At 40.8% G+C, this 20,396-nt stretch overlaps 1 protein-coding gene and 1 long non-coding RNA gene across 6 annotated transcripts in view; one reads left to right on the top strand and one right to left on the bottom strand.

Moving 5' to 3' along the window:
- GRK5 (G protein-coupled receptor kinase 5) overlaps window positions 1-20,396 on the bottom strand; it is a 180,694-nt gene that overhangs the window by 26,230 nt on the left and 134,068 nt on the right. For 4 of the 5 annotated variants that reach the window (XM_064514296.1, XM_064514295.1, XM_064514294.1 and 1 more), the window contains 5 exons: window positions 11,346-11,446; window positions 8,101-8,193; window positions 4,212-4,275; window positions 3,529-3,669; window positions 2,231-2,421 (listed from right to left, as the gene is read on the bottom strand). In XM_064514296.1, the coding sequence (XP_064370366.1) occupies window positions 2,231-2,421; window positions 3,529-3,669; window positions 4,212-4,275; window positions 8,101-8,193; window positions 11,346-11,446 (590 nt within the window). Of the gene's footprint in view, window positions 1-2,230; window positions 2,422-3,528; window positions 3,670-4,211; window positions 4,276-8,100; window positions 8,198-11,345; window positions 11,447-20,396 lie in introns of all 5 variants that reach the window. The other variant, XM_064514298.1, reaches the window with a different exon arrangement.
- Window positions 3,326-18,546, top strand: LOC135328748 (uncharacterized). Its single transcript, XR_010389779.1, has 4 exons — window positions 3,326-3,491; window positions 3,629-3,697; window positions 14,231-14,423; window positions 17,437-18,546. It is a non-coding gene; the product is annotated as an uncharacterized LOC135328748 (long non-coding RNA).

Raw genomic sequence — 20,396 nt, 5'->3', positions numbered from 1 at the left:
AAAACTGTAGCATTTAGTTGCTATATTTTGTTGACCTATATAGCACTTGCATAGGTCCCAAAACATTTTGCAATATTACAAATAAGGAGTCTCTGCAGATGCTCCTAAAATACTGCTAGAAACTGTCACCTACACAGATATAATGTCATTCATCACCGAAATATATGTGCCATCTGAGGTGCAAACTAGCAGCCCTTATAAGAATAACATGAAACAACTGCTTAAGGAAGCAAGATGCCATTTCCCTCAGAGCCCCAGCCTATTTTAGGTGGCCAGTTCTAATTCATTTTATAGAAAGTGCCATTACTATGGCATTTTAACTGCCATGCTATGAATGTACCTGTCATTTTCATCAATTAAAGCACACTTGTGTTTTACATTTTACAACACTTTACACTATGGCACCTCCTAAGACTTCTCTGAATGTGGCAGGATGATTTTTAAGGACAGGGGAAGTCAGACACCTAGCTTGTTATCTGATTTTACAATTGATGTTAAACACCTAATTCCATTTTGTTCCTTGGAAAAATCTTCTGAGCCTGCGCCAATTAAACCAACATATTATCTATGTAAGCTCTCCTTATGACAACTAGCTGCAAGTGACAATTTGTTACAGGACTGCTCCAAGGAACAACAGTCTGATAATTTCTACATATACAAGCATATACATAATGCTTACTGTAGGCATATCAATGATTTAAAGTGTGGTTTATTTTTTTAAGAAAGCATATTATCATCTATTAATCATTGTTCTTGGATGTTCTTTCATCAATTTAGAAGACCTCTTCTGCTGTGAATGCCAGCAATAATGATTTCTCGAGATAGGATCATGAAGACAAAAATTAAATGCTTCTTGCAACTGCATTAGAGTTTGATTTAAAAAAAAAATCCACATGGAGCCACAAGAATTCTCTCTGGAAGCAGCCTTGCCTATCCCGCAAGTAAACCCTAAGATGCCCTGAAAAGGTGCTTGCGTACAGCTGTAAGCCAGCCTGGAAGCCAAGAACTTGAAACCTGTGCTTCTCATAACTGGATGCCTTTTACGGCAGTGCTCTGCCTGCTCACTGCACCCGTGGCCACAGGTATGACGCAGCCAGCAAAACATGTTAGTTGTGTGGCTGTAAGTGTGCCTCCATCCATGTCTGCTATGTTATGGCCACCATTGCAATCTATTCTAGCCAATTAGACTAGAGTTTTCATATCCTAGAGCATAAATCCATGTCCTTTGTTTCAAATACCCTCTTGTTTTAATCAGTCTGCTGGAAGGAGGACGGATCCCTCTCTGCCTGCAGGACACTGCTGGCCAGCATCACTGCTCTGCTGTGAGTGAAGGAGAAAGACTCAGAGAAAGACCCAGCCTCGTTCTGCAGAGGCTGAAGAGGGAAAGAGGAAGGCAGTGAGGAGGGAAGCAGATCTGTTGCAGGGGCCGAAGCACCAGCTGTGCTCAGACAGAGAGCATATTGTGCTGAAGAGGAAGGGCAGACTACAGTTTCGTTCCCGCTCAGATGGAGCAGGGCTTGGCTGTCCACTTGCCGAACCTATTTGGCTCTCGGCTTGAAGGCAAGATGGACCATTTGTGCAGAGCTCTCTGGACTTCAGACGTTACACCTGCTCTACCACAGAGCGTGTGAGAAGAGAACTGAACCAATCAGACCAAAATGCCATGGTTACAGACTGTGACCGTGCTGCCTGTGGATGTGGCTGGGAGGGAGCTCCTTTGGCATCACATCGTGAAGAGCAGGCACACAGCACAAGGGTAAGGAGGTGCTTTGCTACTCAACAAACCCACGTCCGGCTAACATTTATATTCTACTCTCCCTGGGGTAGGAGAGAGGGTTTTTTTCCTATATCTGACATGTTACAGCCTCTAATGCAATACACTACTACTACTACTAATCTAACTACTTAAAGACTTGAACAGAATGATCTCAGTTCTGCTCCTAGTTTGGTAATAAATCCCTTTAAAGGAACTTTCATAATTTTCTTTTGTCACCCGGTGCATGCTGAGATAGGATTTGGGGAGCTTTATGTTAGTTCGATAAGATTTAGACAGGAGGTACTTAGCAAAGGAACTGCTTCCTTCCATTATTACTGAATCATATACAGGCTCTGAGAAATCTGAGCGAAAGCACTAAGGCATCTAAACTGCACTAAAATGAGCATCTAGGAGGGATGCAGAAAATTCTTTTCCACCTGGAAAAGATGTCCTAAGAGTCTAGAAAAAGCTTACCTGTATACAGTATTTTCTCTATGTAGATCTTCTAAGCCACAAAGAATCTCTGCCGCATAAAACAAAGCTCGTTCTTCCTCAAAGCCTGGGTTTCCCATATTGTAGATATGAAACTTCAAGTCACCCCCATTCATTATGGTCAAAACTAAACACAGTGCATCCTTTGTTTCGTAGGCATAGGCTAAATTGACCTAGAAAAACATTGGTAGCATAATTGTGACAGTTCAGTTATCTGCGAAGAGGAAATCGCTGACTTTTTCATTAAAAATTTTGACTTGCAAAGGAAGAATACATTGATAGGACAGTAGCCGAAGATAACTGAATTTGATATGGGCCTTTTTACAATAGCAAATGTATAATTAAAAATATAGCAAAATCAGATATTAGAATCTTACAGATTAATTTGTTGAATCCAGCCTATTCATTATCAGAAAGCATCAACTTTAGTGCTCAGATAGCTTCGCAGGGTGGGCAAACTTACTAATCTTAGGCATACTTTTCCAGATAAGAGAAGTCTTAACAGCCAAGGGCATCACACCTCCAGCTGCACTGTCCAGCTGTCAACAAAATATCATCCCCAGAAGGCCCAGATAGCCCAGCCCTGCACTGGTCAAACTGGCCATTGCAGAGGCATGAAGGTCTGTATCAGCCCTGCAAGGCTGTGCTGGGTACCCCAGAAATGGTTGGACAAAAGTCCTTTATATATCTGCCATTGTATTTGCTTTTCCCAGAGGTAAGTAAACATGGTTACCTTTGTATGTGTTGTATTCACAGTGTTTCCTAAAATAAGTATAAAGAGCATGACAGATGCAGAAATAACTATATTTTTTAATCTAAGGCAAGTTTTTAGAGGAAACTTTTCTAGGAAAACCCTAAGTCAAGCTGACCAGCTCCATATCACTGGCTAGGTGCTCGTACCAGCCAGTCTCTTCTCATTTATTCCATTTGAATTTCCTTCAGTTTCAACCTCCTTCCTTTCTCACAGACATTGGGAATTCAGGTAATCACTCTGGATAAAAATAGCTCAGCCTGATGCAACCCTGATGCAAGTCAAGGTTGTAAAGAGCATTACGTTCCCATGGTAAAACCAGGCGCCGTGTTTGGTGCATTTCTCACAGACCACAGGCTAAAAGTGAGACTCAGCAAATGTGCATGGAGAAGGGCTGAGGTGAAATGAGCAGGGAGTCAGCTTCTGGTGCCTTTTATGTAAGAGCAAGTTGGAAGAGGCATCAGATTCAACAACAGACATTGTGCTCAGCAGGTGACCACAGCACTGATGTCTAGATTTCAATACTCACTACAAACTGACTATTGACTTTTTCTAAAATCTGCTTTTCATTTAGTGCCATGGATTCGCCTTTCCTTTTTTTTATTCTCTTCTTCTCTAATCTTTTGCAGGCATACATCTTCCCTGTTGCTCGGACTTGGCAAGCGCAGACCTGAGAATTAAAGAGAACAATTGCTTGGGTAAGTTAAAGAAAACACTTTGTCTGGGTAGCACTTTACTGCTCACAATCTGATCTGATTTAGTCCTTTTCAGGTTAGAGACAGTGGTGTAGTGAATATGGCATAGGCAGGGGCATCTGGGGAACTGACTGCTGTTTCCAAACCCACTGTGTAACACTGGTTTAATTATTTCACTTTCCTCCGCCTGCTTCCTATCCCACCTCCTTTTGTCTGTTTAAATTGTAATCTGCTCAGAGAGTCCTGCGTGTGCCTCCTTTGACTCTGCTGCCTAGGCAGTGACCTCAAGCCATTAGTAAAATACAAATAAGGGTGCGACCCTAATTCCACAGTAGATGTAACAGTCAAATAAAAAACAATTTTTGAAAGTGTCTGTTTGAGATTACAGTGTCATGAGAGGTTAAGTGAAACTATCAGCAATTAAGTGAAAATCAGCATCTGCCTCATCAGACTACTGTTACCTGCAGTGCCTGGGAAGTAAGAAACGTTCTTAACAGAAGCTTTCAAAATTACTCACCTCCCCAAAGCCACCTTTCCCTAGTACCCTGTACTGCCTAAATGTGTTTTTCGTTACTGGTTGCCTGGAAGAAAAGGAAATAAAAAAAAGACACGCTACGTTTAATGCACTCTCTGTGATTTATTTATTTCAGAGCATACTTTTGAAAAGCAAAATAGATAAATATTATATAATCATATTATTTCAAGGTAATCACATTATATAATATAATATATAATTATGTAATTACATTACTTCAATACTATGTATGGCTTGAACTTTTCAATTCCAACATATTAAGCTGTAATAAAATACAACACATTAGTGAGTCATCAGTATAATTTCTGATAGAATCCTAGGACTAAAGAGGGTTCTGAACCTCCATTATATAGCTTTGGCCTTTGCTAAGCAAAGAGGAGGCCTAAGAGCTTGCAACCACATATTCATTCCACAGATCATTTCATGATACACAGAAATCTTTTAAGGGTAGCGCTGAGCAAACACTATTATTTTGCTTGGTCCTCAAGCTGAGAAAGAGAGATCTAAGATTCAATCCAACACAAAAGTATCCCTGTTTTCTTGACCTTAAACAAAACAGGAAATCGATAGGAAACAAGCAAAAACAATCCTGGGAACTGAAGGGGTGGGTTTGGGTTCCATTCACAGAACGGGTAAGAGCAGGAAGCAGGGCTCAAAGCCCTTCCGGCCCAACCTGAATTGCCCGCCTCTGGGGAGACTGCCATTGGGCAAAAGAAGAGGAAAAGCTTCTCTTTCCTTTGGGCATGTGAAACAAATTCGGTGAAACCATTCACCTGACAAGGAAGCTTTTTCATTTGGTTTCTTTAGCGAATTTGCCACTGAGTCATTTTTTTTCTGGTGAGTTAACCAGCGGCTATATTTTGTGCATCACATTCTGATTAAGGGCCAAATCGTGGGCCAAATAAATCCCTCTGTCTTTGTGAGAGCAGAGTGCCCTTCCTCATTGATTTTGTTTAGTCCATCTGTCCTAGAAGAGTGTCTGCAGTGGGAACTTGTCTCTCCTTGTGCAGCAAACAGCAGCTTCACTGGCAGTTCCTCATACAATGGACCACGAGGCGGGCAGGGCTAACACAGGGACGACAGAGACATTTAGGCATCTGCCCACTGCCTCCGTGACCCAGCACAGACATCTCTATGCCCCTGGCTGGGAGGTTGCTATATGCCAGGTTTCAGAAACAGGCCTGCTCCTGGCCTGTAACGGGTGCCCATGGACACCCTGGAGCAGCTAACGATGGAGGTGCCCCATCAGGCGCAATGAGGACGTAGCCTTTCTGGCACAGAGCACACTCACCGAGCCCACAGCCTCCTCTGCCCTGGGCCCTTGGTGTGCAGGGCTGTTGACTGGCAGAACAAATACCCAAGAAATGGCCTGGAGCAGGAGAGAGGCTGCAGCACTGACCTGTGTGCACAAGAAATGCAGGTACTGGGCCAGGGGACCAGGAAGCAGGAGCCATTTGAGTGAGCTTCATGCATAATGCATGGCATCCCGGAGCCCTGCCATCTCTCTAGCGCTATCAGGAAGGCCAGCAAATGGATTTTTTGTTGGGGATGGTTTCTAAAGTAATTTTGGAAAAGTTTTTGCATAACCATACAGAATCAATCACTATTTTACAGGATTTCCACAAAATTCAGATCTACCAAAAGTGCTCCAGCCCTAAATCTAACTTTTACAGCATTTGTTATCATTAAAGTTTTATAATGTGACAGAAAAAGGACTCCAGAATCTGAGATATCTCATTTTATACCCCCCACTCTATCACCGAGGAATTTAAAATATAGTAGCAGTCACTAATGAATATTCATAAGACCTTATAATAGCTTTGTTTTACTTTTGGCAGGAAGCCAGCCAGCAGAGGGAGCACAATAACATGGCTGTGATAACAACGTTGATGATGAGGTTGATGACAATAGGAATAAACGTTAAAGTCAATTGTTTCATTTATGTTCTTTTTTTTAAAAAAAAAGCAGGGGAAGAAAAAAATTGCAAAAGGCCAAAACTAGAAGAGGAAAAGATGCTATTTTCAGACTACTAAGAAGATATTGCAAATGCTATTAGGGTTAAAAGCAACAATTAGCAGTGATAACTACATGCTCAGCAATGTCCCTGGAATTAATGGACTGTTTGACTCTTCTGTTGGAGCCAGCAGGCTGTCAGAAGGAACTGTTGATCACTCCGTGCTACTAACATCTCTTTGCTAATCCCCAAAACAGCTCTCCCAGCTTCTTAAGCTGGACGGGCACATCTGATAGCTTGTCAGGTTTGTTGGGGGAATGAAAAAATATCCTCAAAGCATTTGAGAAAATTCCCTATCCTACATGTGAAAACAGAGGGGAAATAGCCTGGCTAGAGATGAATCATCTCATGTTTTTTAATTGAAATGGAAGAGTAAATGCTAGATTCAGTAAAGATGGCATGTCTTGGCATGAAATGGTTGCTTTCCTCTCCCCACCACTTCCCTTCCCTCTCATACACCAGCTTAGTAGCTTTCCAGGGAGTGTAACTGGCACAGCTGCCTTGATCTCCAAGGCGTTATGCTGATACACACCACTAAAGAATCTGGCCATAACTCATCTCCCATAATTAATTCCATCTGTGGAAACTGAGGCTTCTCTCAGCTCAAGGTCACTGTTACCCAGCAGTGTAAGTAAGTCTGCTGCAGCACTCACCAGCAAATAAAAAGCAAAGGCCCCCTTTCTTGCAAATTAAGACCCCTAAGGATACCTCATCATTAAGTGTACTCATAAATGTCTACCCAATAATATGGTGCGAAGACCTATATGCTGTGTTTTTGTCTGTTTACAGTGATGTTGAGAATGGTGATAATTGGTCCATATAAAAAGCCACCATATTCAGAGAGTAGCTAAGCAGGAAGACTGAAATTGCTGAATGTATTTTAATCATACCTAATGTGCTGGTCATTAAGTGGCAGAACACTTGAGCTCTAGAAGCCAAAACAAGCTCCCTGGTGTCTTGGAATGAATTTCTGCTTTATTATTTATTTCCCTAGCAAGCAGCATCTGGTTCAGTCTTGCTTGGGCACACTGTTTGCAAATGTAAAAGCCAGAGACTGGATAGGTATCTTATATTTAGCATTATGGACGGACAAGAGTAGGTTATAAACAAGTGCAATATATCCTTCAAGCTTCTCCATGAATAGCTACATTGAAATTGGCTGCAGAGGTCTGTCAAATCACAGAGGAGATTTGGATTCCCAGTTTTTATCAGCTGTGAGTCTTGTGCTATTCACCTGTTGTGCTCAAGCATACTGCACACAGCAGGTGCCCAAGCTGTTTGCTGGAGCATGCCACATGCAGGAGTGTGGGGTCCTTGAAAGAGAAGGGAAAGACTGGAGAGCGTTTGTGGGTGTGAGCACACTCATGGAGGGTGCAAGGAGCATATCCTAGACACCAATCACAGCTGGAGACTCACTTTATAGTTAAAGTTAGTCTAATGCCAACATAACCTTGACTTTTCTATACAGCATCTTTCTGTGGCTAAAGCTGTCACTTCTTCCTGAACCTTCTAACAATGGACATTTATAAACAAATGCTAAAATTAGAAAAGCTGTCCTGGAGCCTTGTGGGAGAGCTTGCCTCCACTACAGCTCAGGGAAACCAGTAATGAGTCTTGATGAGCCTTTTTGAAGGGAGAACAGTAAAAAAGAGTGAGAGAACTGCTACACAGAAAGGGCTGGGAATGAGACACTAGCAATGCTGAGAAAAGGCCAAACTCTGTCTTTGACTTGAAGGCAAAGGGAGCAAACCTGCATTATCTCAGCTGTCAGATTTTTACTGTATTCTAGAAGCTTTGCTTGGAAAGTGAAAATAAACCTTTTATTTTTAATTACGAAAAAAAGATACCAACACTTACCTTTCCAACCACTTCCACTGAAGAAACCTGTCAAAGTACATGCTGTTTAGGTATTCTTGGAATGGTTCCCCGCTGAGGTGGTCAAGGACAGATCTGTCTCAGATGAAAAGGACATATAACCATTTTATAATCCTGAATTTGGAGCAAAAGACAAATGAAACAAGTGGAAAAAATCCAGACTGCTTGTAAATCAGAGTCATTTTACTTCTACTTTATTTTCCATTTTATTTTGCTCACTGTTTCAGTCATTAAATACTATGTGGGAACAAAGCGATACGCTTAGTTTATTTTATAATAGGAGGTCTTATACAAGCTGAGTGTTGGCTATGCATGCTGAAAATTAATGAGGAGTCTCCCACTGGCCTCAGTGGACTTTCACAGATGCTGTTAGCCACTAGAGAACTAATATCTTAGTTTCTATTAGTAAATTAAGAATGGCTTAACCCAGCTCCCTCAGGAACTGAGCTCCTAAACTTTGGGGAATGTTCAATCTGGATCCAAAATTTCTGTCTGGAGCCCGTTTCAATCAAAAAGGGGCCATCAAAGGTGTTGTCTTGAGCAAACAAACAATCTCAATCCCAGCTTTACAAAATAAAAAATAACTGTGATTAAAGTCAAAGGGCTTTTCCTGACAGCTGTGTGCCTTGTAGAGTAAAACAAAAGAAAGAAAGTCAGAGCAGGGCTGTGGATTTGTGTCTGCATCAAGAAGAGAATTTGGGGGATCACACAGTGGTTGCAAAGTCTTAGTGGAAAGGCCCATCTGCAACTGTGACAAATAAATATGTTGCCTGTGACAGGCCACAAGCAGCCAGAGACAGAGAGAACTCCTGTAAGGAAGGCTGAGGGCTCAGAGCTGAGAAAACAAGAGGTTGAGCTGGTAGAGCTGATGGTTGGTGCTGCTAAGGTGAAGATGGGTATGTTGCTTAACAGCGGGTTGTGGACCTGCTGGGTTGGGTTCTTGCCTTGCTTACTGGGATGACTGCCTCTGCTGGCAGTATTGCTGGGGGCAAAGCTTGGTTGCCCACAGCAAGCAATAAGTATTTTTCTCTCAGCTTCAAGCTTCAGTCAGAACTGGCTCAAAGTGGTGTAAGGGAGGTGGTGCACAGCCTCAGATGAGCCATCTACAGTCTCTGACAGCTTGCTAGTTCCTGACTGGTTTACTAAAACTACCATTTTTTATAGCTAGCCATTAAAGCAAAACCTATTAGATGTTTTGCATCCCAATGCAAGATCATACCAGAGACAGAAAATTCCATTTAGAAAAATTCTGATATAAATATATATATTGACACTTTTCTAGATTTTTCTGGAGGAGAAAATTCTCTGCAGATCTATTCTGGTTTGGGAAAGGATAGACTATGTCTCATTCTCATACGGTTCTAGAAATGAGCAAACAATTCAGAATGAATAATGTGTCTCCTTAGTTTAGTTCTGCTCCATTCTTGAACTACAATTCATAAGTTTTTGGAAACTCTCAGCTATTTGAATTTATTTGTTAATAACTGTTGATCCATAGATTTGGAACAAGCAGGTAATCGCAAGTATTCAATATTCAGAAGTCAAACTGCTGTTGTCTTTATTAGCTTTGACTGGACACAGATCACGCAGTATCAATCTTAAGGAGAAGAAATATTTTCCCTAAGTGGATTCAAGTTTACAAAAGAAAAAAAAATCCGCGTTAATGAGCTTTAAAACATGTCCAAATTCAGACCGAAGATTATAGGGGGAATTAGTAGGGGGGAGATAGCGGAGGACAGTCTATGTATTGAAGGTCAAAGCAGAAGCACATGTACATTTATACATACATTTCTCCTGCAGACTGATCTTGTCTATGAGGACTTGTCTGAAACTCATCCCTGTTCCTGCTCCCACAGGATGTCACGCTTCATATTTGTGTGTATGCTTCCCTTTTTTGGTTTGACTGTGACTTCCAACATTAACATTATTCAATACATTTAGTAAACAGCAACAGCAAGTTTTTAAAACTTCCTTTTGACCCCATTTCAGTCCATGTGAAATGATCAGCATATTTATTAGCAAGGCCTCATAACTGGCTAATTTATCTGTTTCAGTTCAGAAAAAGGAATGGCTGTCTGTGAATAAGAGCCTGAATTAAGTGGTGTCCAGTGCTAGCCTATTTCATTCAGTTAATTAAAAGCTTCATGTACTTTAAAGAACAATAGCTGCCTTTCACCAGTTGTTTGCTCTTTAGTTCCCCTCTTTGGCATCAACAAAACACATTTTACAGTAAACTGTCAGCTTTCAAATCGATTTCAGGAATGGAAACAGACATCAGGGGTTTTTATGTGAAGCACAGCTCTGCCTCTGTCATTGTGACTGGCACACACAACTGGTGCAAGTTATACTAGCACCTCAACACGCCACGAGGCCAACGCAAGTGAACTAGTTATAAGAGAAGGCCAGAAATAACCCACATCTCCTACCAATGCAAAGAATAACTGAAAACAGAAAAGGTCAATGAAATGAGTCAAAACAATGAATGACAGCAGAGCGAATTTTACAAATCCCCATTACATCATCCAGGGAAAACAAACTGTGCTCAGCCAGAAACCACATGGGCTAGCTTGTGATGATCCTTCCTTTTCATATTTTTATTGGTTTATGATCTACTGGCATGAGCATACTAGGGTCGGTATTTGCAAATGCAAATTGCATACCTGGAGCTTTAGAACATAATAGCACAAACCGCCTCGTCGCTGCAAAAACTGATAAGCCTTTTCCCAGACAAAGCATGAAATAATGCACGTACATTTGAACTCCACAGACAGACAGACAGAAAGCATTAAAAAAGCCACATTCTCCTGTTGAAGATTTTCTGGAAAAGCCATGCAGAGCAAGTTTGCACATTCCTCTGTCTAAATGGACTGTATAGCCACTTAATTTTTATTCACTTTGAAACAGAGATGTTTTCTTTGGATACATTATCATTGTAGCTCTTTTCACACAGCACGAAAGCTATGGCTGGTTTACTTGGCTAGAACACTCTGTCAAATACCTGAAACACTAAGTGCCTGTGTGTAGTGTATATAATGACATGGAAATATTTATTATATTTTGTTCAGATGAAATGACTTCACCATTTGTCAGTTATGTCTCTAGGACTCTGAACACAAGCCAAAGATACATGCTTCAGATGCAAATTCAAATTTCTCTCCTTACCTGACACATTCTTTACAAGCTGCTGACTGCAGCCGTGTGATCTCTGGATATCAAGTTATACTTACTTTGTACAGTGAGAGAAGAGCTCTTTGCAGGGGCTGATTTCGAGTTTTTCCTCTGTCTGTTGGATAAGATCTGGACTGACATCTGGAACATAACCTGGAGACTAGGGAGAGAACAGAGGGGTACATTATCTCTGTGATGAGGTACAGATTCTCCTCTGTTAACGTGTAAAAGACACATTCATTATTTAGGCCCTGAGTTGCTTCAATTCAATTCCAGTGGTTGTGTAAAAGCAAAGGAGCCTTACGTAAAACAGCAGTAAAATAGGATACCGCAGTAACTTACTCCACATTCCACTCTCTCCTCATATTGCTTTTTTGCCTTCTTCGGTACCTTCACCTCCTTTCCCAGCCTCATGAATATGCAGGACCAGTTCCTTGCCAATTCTTTGAACTGCTACCTTGCATCCCATGAAAAATGTGCTGGACTGAACTGTGTACGAGCCATTCTCTTAAACAAAAGAGAATTTGCCCAGTGTTTTCACTCCATTGATGATTCATTGTGCTGTCTCAAAAATCCATCTTTTTTTTTTCCCTAGCAAGATTTCAAAGAAAAACAAGAGCAGAGCATGTGTACTTATTGATTTAGATATAAATAATTTGAAAAAATGCTTGTAAAAGTGTCTGGACACTTTAATGCATCATTAGAAGGACAAAAATAATCCTGCAGTTTTAAAATAATCATTTCAAAAAGGAACTCTGCCAAAGAATCACACATAAAATCTTTTCATCCTCTCCTCCCTTTGGAGAGAATGTACCATCAGCCTCTTTGAAAAACCCTCTACGAAAGAAGTCTTTTGCAGTATGCCTTGATGGTCAGTCAGTTTAGGACCTTTGGGACTAATTAACTATAGAGACAGTTTTTAGGCAGTCCACATTCTCACTCATTAAAAGTATACTGTAATTATATAAAAAAGTGTATATGCATGTATGTGTCTGTATATACCCATTTATAAACATTCATCCCATACAGATGAAAGCCCCTTTATATAACCAATAGGATTGGGCCATTTTCAATATATCCAGCCATAGAAGTCAAAAAAGTCTTTCCTTGCAGAAAACTTAGCACTGGGTAAAGTTGCCCATCCAATGGCTGTGACCACCAGATGTGCTCAGTGGGAGGGTCACAAAGCATCATCACTCATTCCTGGCCAGATGTTCTCACTAACTCACCCCTAGCTGGAGGTATCCTGGCAAGCACTGAAGTGCACTGCAGGCAGAGTTCAGAAACACTGGGAATGAGGACAGAGGAGGGGGCAGAGGCAGATCTGGAGAAAACCTTCAGCATAGTGAAAGCTGAATTAAGTCTTTTATCTCTTCCTTCCTACTACTGAAATGTGAGTATGATCCTGGTTGTGACACATGGAAATGTAACTTTTTCCACTTAGGTGTTTTTTAATAAGAACGTGGTTTACGGAACTGTCTGTGCATGCTGGGCAGTGCAATTTCACTATTTAACATCGAAATACAATCAGCAGAACATGCGGGATACCTTTGACCTCACTGAAAAAATTTCTCATCTCCTCCATGTATTCCTCCTTTTCCTTAGCAAAAGATGCCTAGGGAATGCCCACTTTTAATTGCAGACAGAGGATACTGCAAACAATTAAGAAATCTTACTATACTTTCTGAGGTATATGAGTCCTCATATAATCCTCTAAGAGATGAAGAGGCTGAGATAACACCAGATTTCCTCAGCTGGATTAGCCACTGAGGTTGACAGGAACTGAGAACTGTAGATCAAGTCTCCGTAAATTGGACATCTTATAGAAATTCCCAAATGTAGACTCACATGACTAAATCTAAGTCACGCTTTCAGCCCAAGAGAGCAACCAGAGGCAAGAAGAGTGAAGCAGTGAAAGAACTAGGAATAGAACCTAAAAGTCCTGCTTTCCAGTCCTAGAGATGCTGGATTGTAACTACTGTAAAAAAAACACAAAAAAGGCATTTTTAGGAATATTCATAGAGGGCTCTGATCCAAAGCCTAATGATTAGTAGTCTTTCAGGTGATTTGGGTTAGGAATGATATGAACTAATACATTTGAATTACATGTAATTTACCTCTAGTTAATACTTTTTAGAGTCAAGGGGATGCACTACACAAGCTCATCTGCAATCCAAAGCTTGTATGTGGCTATGTGAGTCTACTGCTCTAAGACCCAGTTATCTTGAATATATCTCTAACCTATAGGATACAGAAACACCATTGACCTCTGTAGCCTTTGTATGGCTGGGAATTGGGAGTGTCTTTTCTGATGTGAATGGAATTATGCTTAAGTAAAATCACCACTAGAAGAGAACCAGGGCCTATAAATGAAGCTTCTATTAGTAAAATCTAGATTTGTTCTAGGTTTATAGGCCAAAATTGGGAAACAAAAGCTAAATACTAAAATCCATAATTAGGCATTTAGACAAAGTGACCTGATACTTAGAGGTGCCAGGTAACTTCATTTCCCTTTGACTTCAATGGGAGGTAAGATGCCTTAATTTTAGCATTGGAGTAGGGCATGCACACAAACTCCTATTGAAAAGTTATTGAAGAGCTGCAGATCCACACCCAAATTTACTGCACAGTAGCATGCTTATGTTGCCACCCCTTAAGGTCCCCAGAGATTTGAAAAATGTCCTGTTTATTCACGCCCCAAACTATGAATACAAGGTCCGTGCTGTGGACAAACAGATTTAGACATTCTGCATGTCTCTTTCCCCTTTCACACATCAGGGATCTCTATGACCTCTCTGCTGTTGATGTTATAATAATAATTATTCCATCAAATTTTGTCTGAGATCAAAGTACATTTAAAAAAAATTACCAATGTCAGCTAAGTCTTTTTCCTAAATAAGGTTTTTTTGTTTTTTTGTTTTTTGGTTTTTGGTTTTTTTTACAGTGGAAGGGGAGGAGAAGGAGTGAAAGAAACTACAAGACAAAGTGGGAAGTATTTATAAATGGCATGAACTGTGATTCCTCACTCCAAGTTTGTGGGAGATACATACAGCACTCGGTTTTTCAAAACCATTCATTGCTGACCTTTGAATCTTTGCTTCCTTTGAACAAATCAAGAGCAAACTAACAACATTAAGGTAGGTGAAATACAACAACATTCTCTAAAAGGACTAAAGCCTTACTGTGTAGTGCAAACAATTTACTAGACCACTTCATTTTCTGTAACAAAAACCACTTCTTTCAGAGGCTGAGCATTTCCAAAGGTCCTGCAGGTCTAGCAAAACATTTAGTGCCATTATACAGCCCTTCACAGCCTTCAAGGCAGCTGTTCCACGTTCATGGAATGGGCGTATCCAACGCTATCTGCACCCTGTGCGGTTTTAGGGAGTCTTTGTATATCTTTCCTGAGATTTTCCTTGAGACTGCGTAGTTCCCAGAGTAGTTCCTATTAAATAACCATGACTGCCAGTTTCCCATTTTGAGCACTGTGCATATCTACAGCCTTCAAATGTTAAAACAAACCCAGAAACAACAACAAAAACCAACCCACCAATCTACTTTTGCTCTAGAGAACAATTAGGTAGCACAGGTTATGAGTGCAAGAAATCATTTGGATCCCAAAAGCAAAAATTTCCAAGGGTAACACTTTGCCTGACTAAGGAAGGAAAAGTTGCTTCCTCCCTTGAAAGATGCAAAAGATTTCTGTGGCCCCTACAAAATGGTTAGTAGCACTGTTCTCCCACTGCATTGTGGATAATGCTGGTAAAAGCAACTTGGGCTTTCTACAGCAGAACAGAGGCACCTTTTTGAACGTGCTAAATGTTCTGTGGCAGCTGGGAGATCCACACACCACAATTAAGACCATGATATCTGAGCACGTGGCACAAAATATTCTAACTCTCCAGAAAAAACCTTCCAAACACTTACATTTGCTTGTATTCAAAACAAAACAACACTGAGTAGCTTTATCAAGTATAGTCCTGTATTTTTGTTAATGGCTATTCTGTTTCCTCAAGTCAAAGGAGGTGATTTTGATCTCATTCACAGTAATGTAACTCAGGAATGATGCCAGTCAAGCCAACAGAGTAATGCTGGGGTAAAGCTGATTGAACTGAAATCAGAATAATGGTCTAAGATTCTGGCAGTGCAAAAAGTAATTAAACTGATCTAATAAAAATTATTCTCATTAGGTTACACCATTTGACCACAGAGTCTAATAAAAGTTCCAAGTGTAACTACTTTCACCAGTTTTTAATCCAAATCTCCTATCTGCTGTATCTTCTAGTTTATGGTCTGAAACTGAAAACCCTCTTGTAAATATTCTGTAGGCAAAGCAACATCTCAGTTTTATGATGCCATCTTGTTCAATTTTTAAGAAAAGAATGCAACTAGGAATTAGATTAGTGATTATCTGAAAAATGGGAAATGGATATACAGTTACCTCTAAGTTCAAATAGCACAGTCTTTACAAAATCTGCCCTTCTGAATTCCTTTTTTTTAATTTAAAAAATAAAAGACAACCATTCAGTAGCTGTTCCATTTCCATATACATCTTGAAAAAAGCTGGAAACTGACACACTCTTTTAAGGCTAGCTGTATTCCTATCCACAAAAAATTGCAGATCGCTTTTCCTTCCAAATTATGTCTCAGGGCCTGTGAGGTTCATATTTTTCATATTTTGCTCAGAGGCTGATGGCAGCTTCTCCTCCTTCCTCTTCTATTGACAAGAATGCACTGCCTGATAAATAGGCAGTGCATTCTTTTTTCGGCTAGGTTTGAAGTTGGATGCAACATCCTTCAGTGTCACCCATAAATATGAAGTTAATTTGGTGGAAGTTGAGAACATCACAATCAGAATACAATGTGTCTGGTCTTTCCTGCATTACTGCAGCTGGCACTGGCAGTCTGCATGCCAAGACACCTATGCCATGCAGCTGGACGTGCGTGTACATCTGTAACTCCCTATGTCCCAGGGCATTCAGCACCTCACTGAAAGTACTAAAAGCAAGCAAAATTTGATTTAGACTCAGATGAAAGCTCCCGGGCCATATAACTCCCCATTATATGTTATTTTAACTGTCATGTTGTATCACTGTGCTTTAAAATGTACTCTGCTTTTCTGACAGCTCTGTAAGTTTTGCTACAGGCTACCTCACTCAGCCCTTAAGACATGGTATTAGTTGACCTTCACTGAACAGGACAGAAAAAAATAAATCTCTTCATAAAATCATCTCTTTATGTTTGATATGGTACTTACGACATTTCTCTGATGGTATTTCCCTTGTGACTGCACAGAGGACACCTCACTTTTTGTCAATCTATGAGCTGGATAAACTTTTTATGAAACAAGCTGAAATTCTGCAGTACCAAGGGAGGCATTTAAGTAACCTTCTCTGATAATTGTACTCTTTTGTTAAAATATGTTTATGTAAAATATGTAATTGCTCTAATTTTTCCTTAAGATGGGAACTGCCAGAGCTTTACAATGGGGAACTTTGGTCAAGAGGTAATATGCTACAGGTGTTGCCTCCAAGTCTGAGGAGGTGAAAATAGCCAGCCAGATAGCAGCAATTTGCAACTTAAATGAGTAAAAGCGTTTTCCTGATGACACAACCAGTTGTTGTTAGCCTTTTTGAAACTGGGGTGGGGTGAGTAGCAGGTGTGCATGTGTAACCAACTCTGACTATTTATGATAGCTGTACGGAGCCCAGAACAGATTTATGGACAATGCAAACTTGAGTTTGTGTGTGCAGATTTGATTTATTGTATGTAAAGCTTCTGTTTTGGTGGGGAAAATGCTCAAACAACAAGGGGAACTGAGAGGGAAGTCCTGAGACTCCAACTACAGAAGCATATCTAGTCTGGGTCACCACATTTTGGGAAACCTATAGAGAGCCAAGGAGAGCAATAGGAGTGTCTGGGGGTTGAGAAACATGCTTGGAAAAAAATGCCAAAGGGAAGTGTTGAGGAACTAGGTTTGTTTAGTCTAGAAGAGTGCAACATGATAAAGGTCTTTCTATATATGTAAATTTTTTTTTATAAAGAGGACAGGGATCAATTATTCTGTGTGTTCCATTCTACACTGAGGGAAGGGTGGGAATTAATCAGTTTAATTGGATATGAAGACTATTTTTCTAATTCTCCACACAGGGAAGCACAGAAGCAGGCATATGAATACCATGGAATCTTTTCTTGGAGGTTTGAAAGAAGAGGATAGACAGACATCTGTTTATGATCTATGCGTATTTGATCTGTCCTCAGTGCAAGAGGCTCTTGAGCCCTCTCCCAGTCCTTTGTACCAACAATTCTGTGAAAACACTGAACTCTGCAAAACATAGACACATGGCATGGCCCTAAGAACAAAGAAAGAATGGAGCTTTTATGCTGAGTGCTCACCAAAGGCAACTTGGAGCTCTGAGCGAAGAACCTCTGCCTTATATTTGATTCCTGTTTAGGAATAAGTATCTTTGCAAATTCAAAGACACTTGTCTCCACCACCATTGTCTCCAACAAAAGAAATAGCTTGCAGAACCCTGAACTTCGGCTAACTATTCAGACCAGAAAAAGGGATAACGTTGAGTTGGGTCAGACTGACTTTGTAACCAACAAAGCAGTTCTTTAGTCCAGAAAGATAATGGTAATACTTTATCCTTACACAGTGCCTTTCATCTAAGAACCTCAAAACATTAAAGCTTCATTGCATGCTTAAGTCTTTACAAGATAGGTGGCAATCTTTCAATATTTTACAGAACAGTAAACTCCAGAATGGGGAGGTTAAGGATTCTGTTTTGCAGAAGAGTTGATCATCTTCATCTGTGACTGAAATCAAAGAAGTCTCACTGAGATAAATTAAAGCTAGAGATGCTCAGATTCCACAAATCAGTTCATCTGTAGCTTGCAATTAGTGAATAAGGAATAGAAACACAAAAATAAAGGCTTTCATTTTCTATCAACTCTTGCCAGTGGAGGTGAGTCATCAGGGTATCTTAAAGCATGACAGTTCATCAATACAAAAATGATATGAACCAGAAAGATACCACACTCTTTAGAATGAACTGACTTCATGCCAGCTTTCTGGTCATAAATACAACTGCTTTCCTGGCAAGTTTCAGACATGCAGCCATAATATTGAATCACAATGAGTTGTTTTAAAAGTCAGTTGCATAAAACAGATCATGTGCAGCATATGTTATGTCTCAGGTTATGAAAACATTCTACAACAAACTAGCTTAAAACAATTAAAAATGTTTCAGTCAATGGACAAAAGTTCAAGCCATAACTTTTCCTGAGCAGTCTCCAGTTGCAAGCACTTCTGTCTTAATAATATGTGTATTTTCAGATGTGAACAGCTGATTTTCCACATATAATCTATTTGCAAATCACATGGACTGGCTACTAGTGCAGACCTTAAAACTATGGAAGAAACATGCTAAAGAGAACTGTGGTGTAACATGGTCCTTCAGCATGATATGATGAGAAGAGCTGCATACAAGAAAACCTGGAAACACTGGCAGTTCTGTTGCTACTTTTGATTTTCTCTTACACAGTCAAGACTCAAGACCAGCCAGAGAGAGCAATGGTTTGTGGCCATGATGGGAAACCTGCCACATGCAAGGCCATTTTTGATGTTGCTGTTGCAGTCACATCTACTTCCAGATGTTTGAAGGTGGCTCAGCTAGCAGGGGCCATAGTTACTGGGACAGGTAGCAGTGTTGACTGTCCTCAGTCCATTGAGGGAAACTCTCATAAGCAGTCATAAGGAGGACTGCAGTCAGAGAGGAGACCAGAAAAAGGGAGAAGTAGGCAGGTAGCAGGCAGGCAGGCAGGAGAATGACTTACATATGTAAGTCATTCTCGCAGCTGCACGGTATATGCAAAATCAGGGGGAGAGACGTTTATGTGCTTAGGTGGTGCATGTTTTCAAAGGGGGAAAGGTCATTACCTTTCAGAAGATCAAGCAGAGAACATCAAATTGTGCCTCTCTGTGCTGCCAAGGCTGATCTGCTGCTTGCAACTAGAGATTCACCCCCAAGAACAGGCCTGTGGTATTTCCACTGGGGTCTCTGCCGCTAACTTGGAGCAGGAACGTACCAGCACAAGGCACAGCCCCGGGCCTGCGTGCCTGGCCCCAGAAAGAAGTCTGCAGCCATTCTGGGCTACTGCCATCTCCCTCCTTCCCCTTTTGGGCAGAGGCAGGCTACTGCCAACTGAGATTTAATCTGAGTTATAGCCTGGGAAGCAGTAACCATGCAGCTTGTGAACTACAGTGGGGAAGTGTGAAGGAAATGACAGTGAGAAATGCAGAGGAAAGCAATGAAGGAGATAAAGCACAGCATCTTGGTGGCAGTTTGCATTTTGGGAAGTCCAGGTTAGGCACGTGTTTCAACCTTGTGAGGGAAAGGTGCCCAGCAGTGTCACAACACATGCAGTCTCCTGATTCTTTTTGGTGTTACGCGCAAAAGTGTTGGAATATTCTTTTTTCTTGCCCTGTGTGTCTGATCTTGTCTGTTCAGATTTAGCTGTATTTGTAGTAAACAGCCAATTCTACATCAGAAGCAGCTGCAACATTTTAAGTAATCAACTTCTGCATTTTCTTTTTGTTTTTTTCCTACCACAAAGTCATCTGGGTCTGTATGAGGCAAACCAGCAAAGTGCAAGGCTTCATAATTCCAGGACATTTTCTTTGAGATGACAGATGTAAGAACTGGCAGTGAGGTGGATGGGGAGCACGGAGAACAGCTGTGTTATTAGTAGCATTTTATCTATTACGACAGTCTGTAGACATTGTACCTGAAGATGGGGGCCCATAATGCCAGGCACCCTATATACACATGACATGAGAACTACAGCTTCCTATCCAAATAAACCGTGGGAGGGGGAACCAAGTGTCAAAGACACAAAACACTCCACCCAGGATTATAAAGTGGATTAATGGCAGAGTCAAAAATAGAACCTGATACTGTGTCTCTGAAACAAACAGCAGTTTCAGTACTTAGGGCAGGATTGCTTGCTGGTAGCTAAATGAAGCAAATCAGCAGTGCCTATCAACTGTGGGGTTTGTTCTGTAGCTGCAAGCTGATCTGGAGCCATGATGAATCTGTTTTCTCTCA

The sequence above is a fragment of the Dromaius novaehollandiae genome, chromosome 6 (assembly GCF_036370855.1).
Source record: "Dromaius novaehollandiae isolate bDroNov1 chromosome 6, bDroNov1.hap1, whole genome shotgun sequence".
In the NCBI taxonomy this organism is placed as follows: Eukaryota; Metazoa; Chordata; class Aves; order Casuariiformes; family Dromaiidae; genus Dromaius; species Dromaius novaehollandiae.
This window is presented reverse-complemented; position numbering and strand designations above follow the sequence as displayed.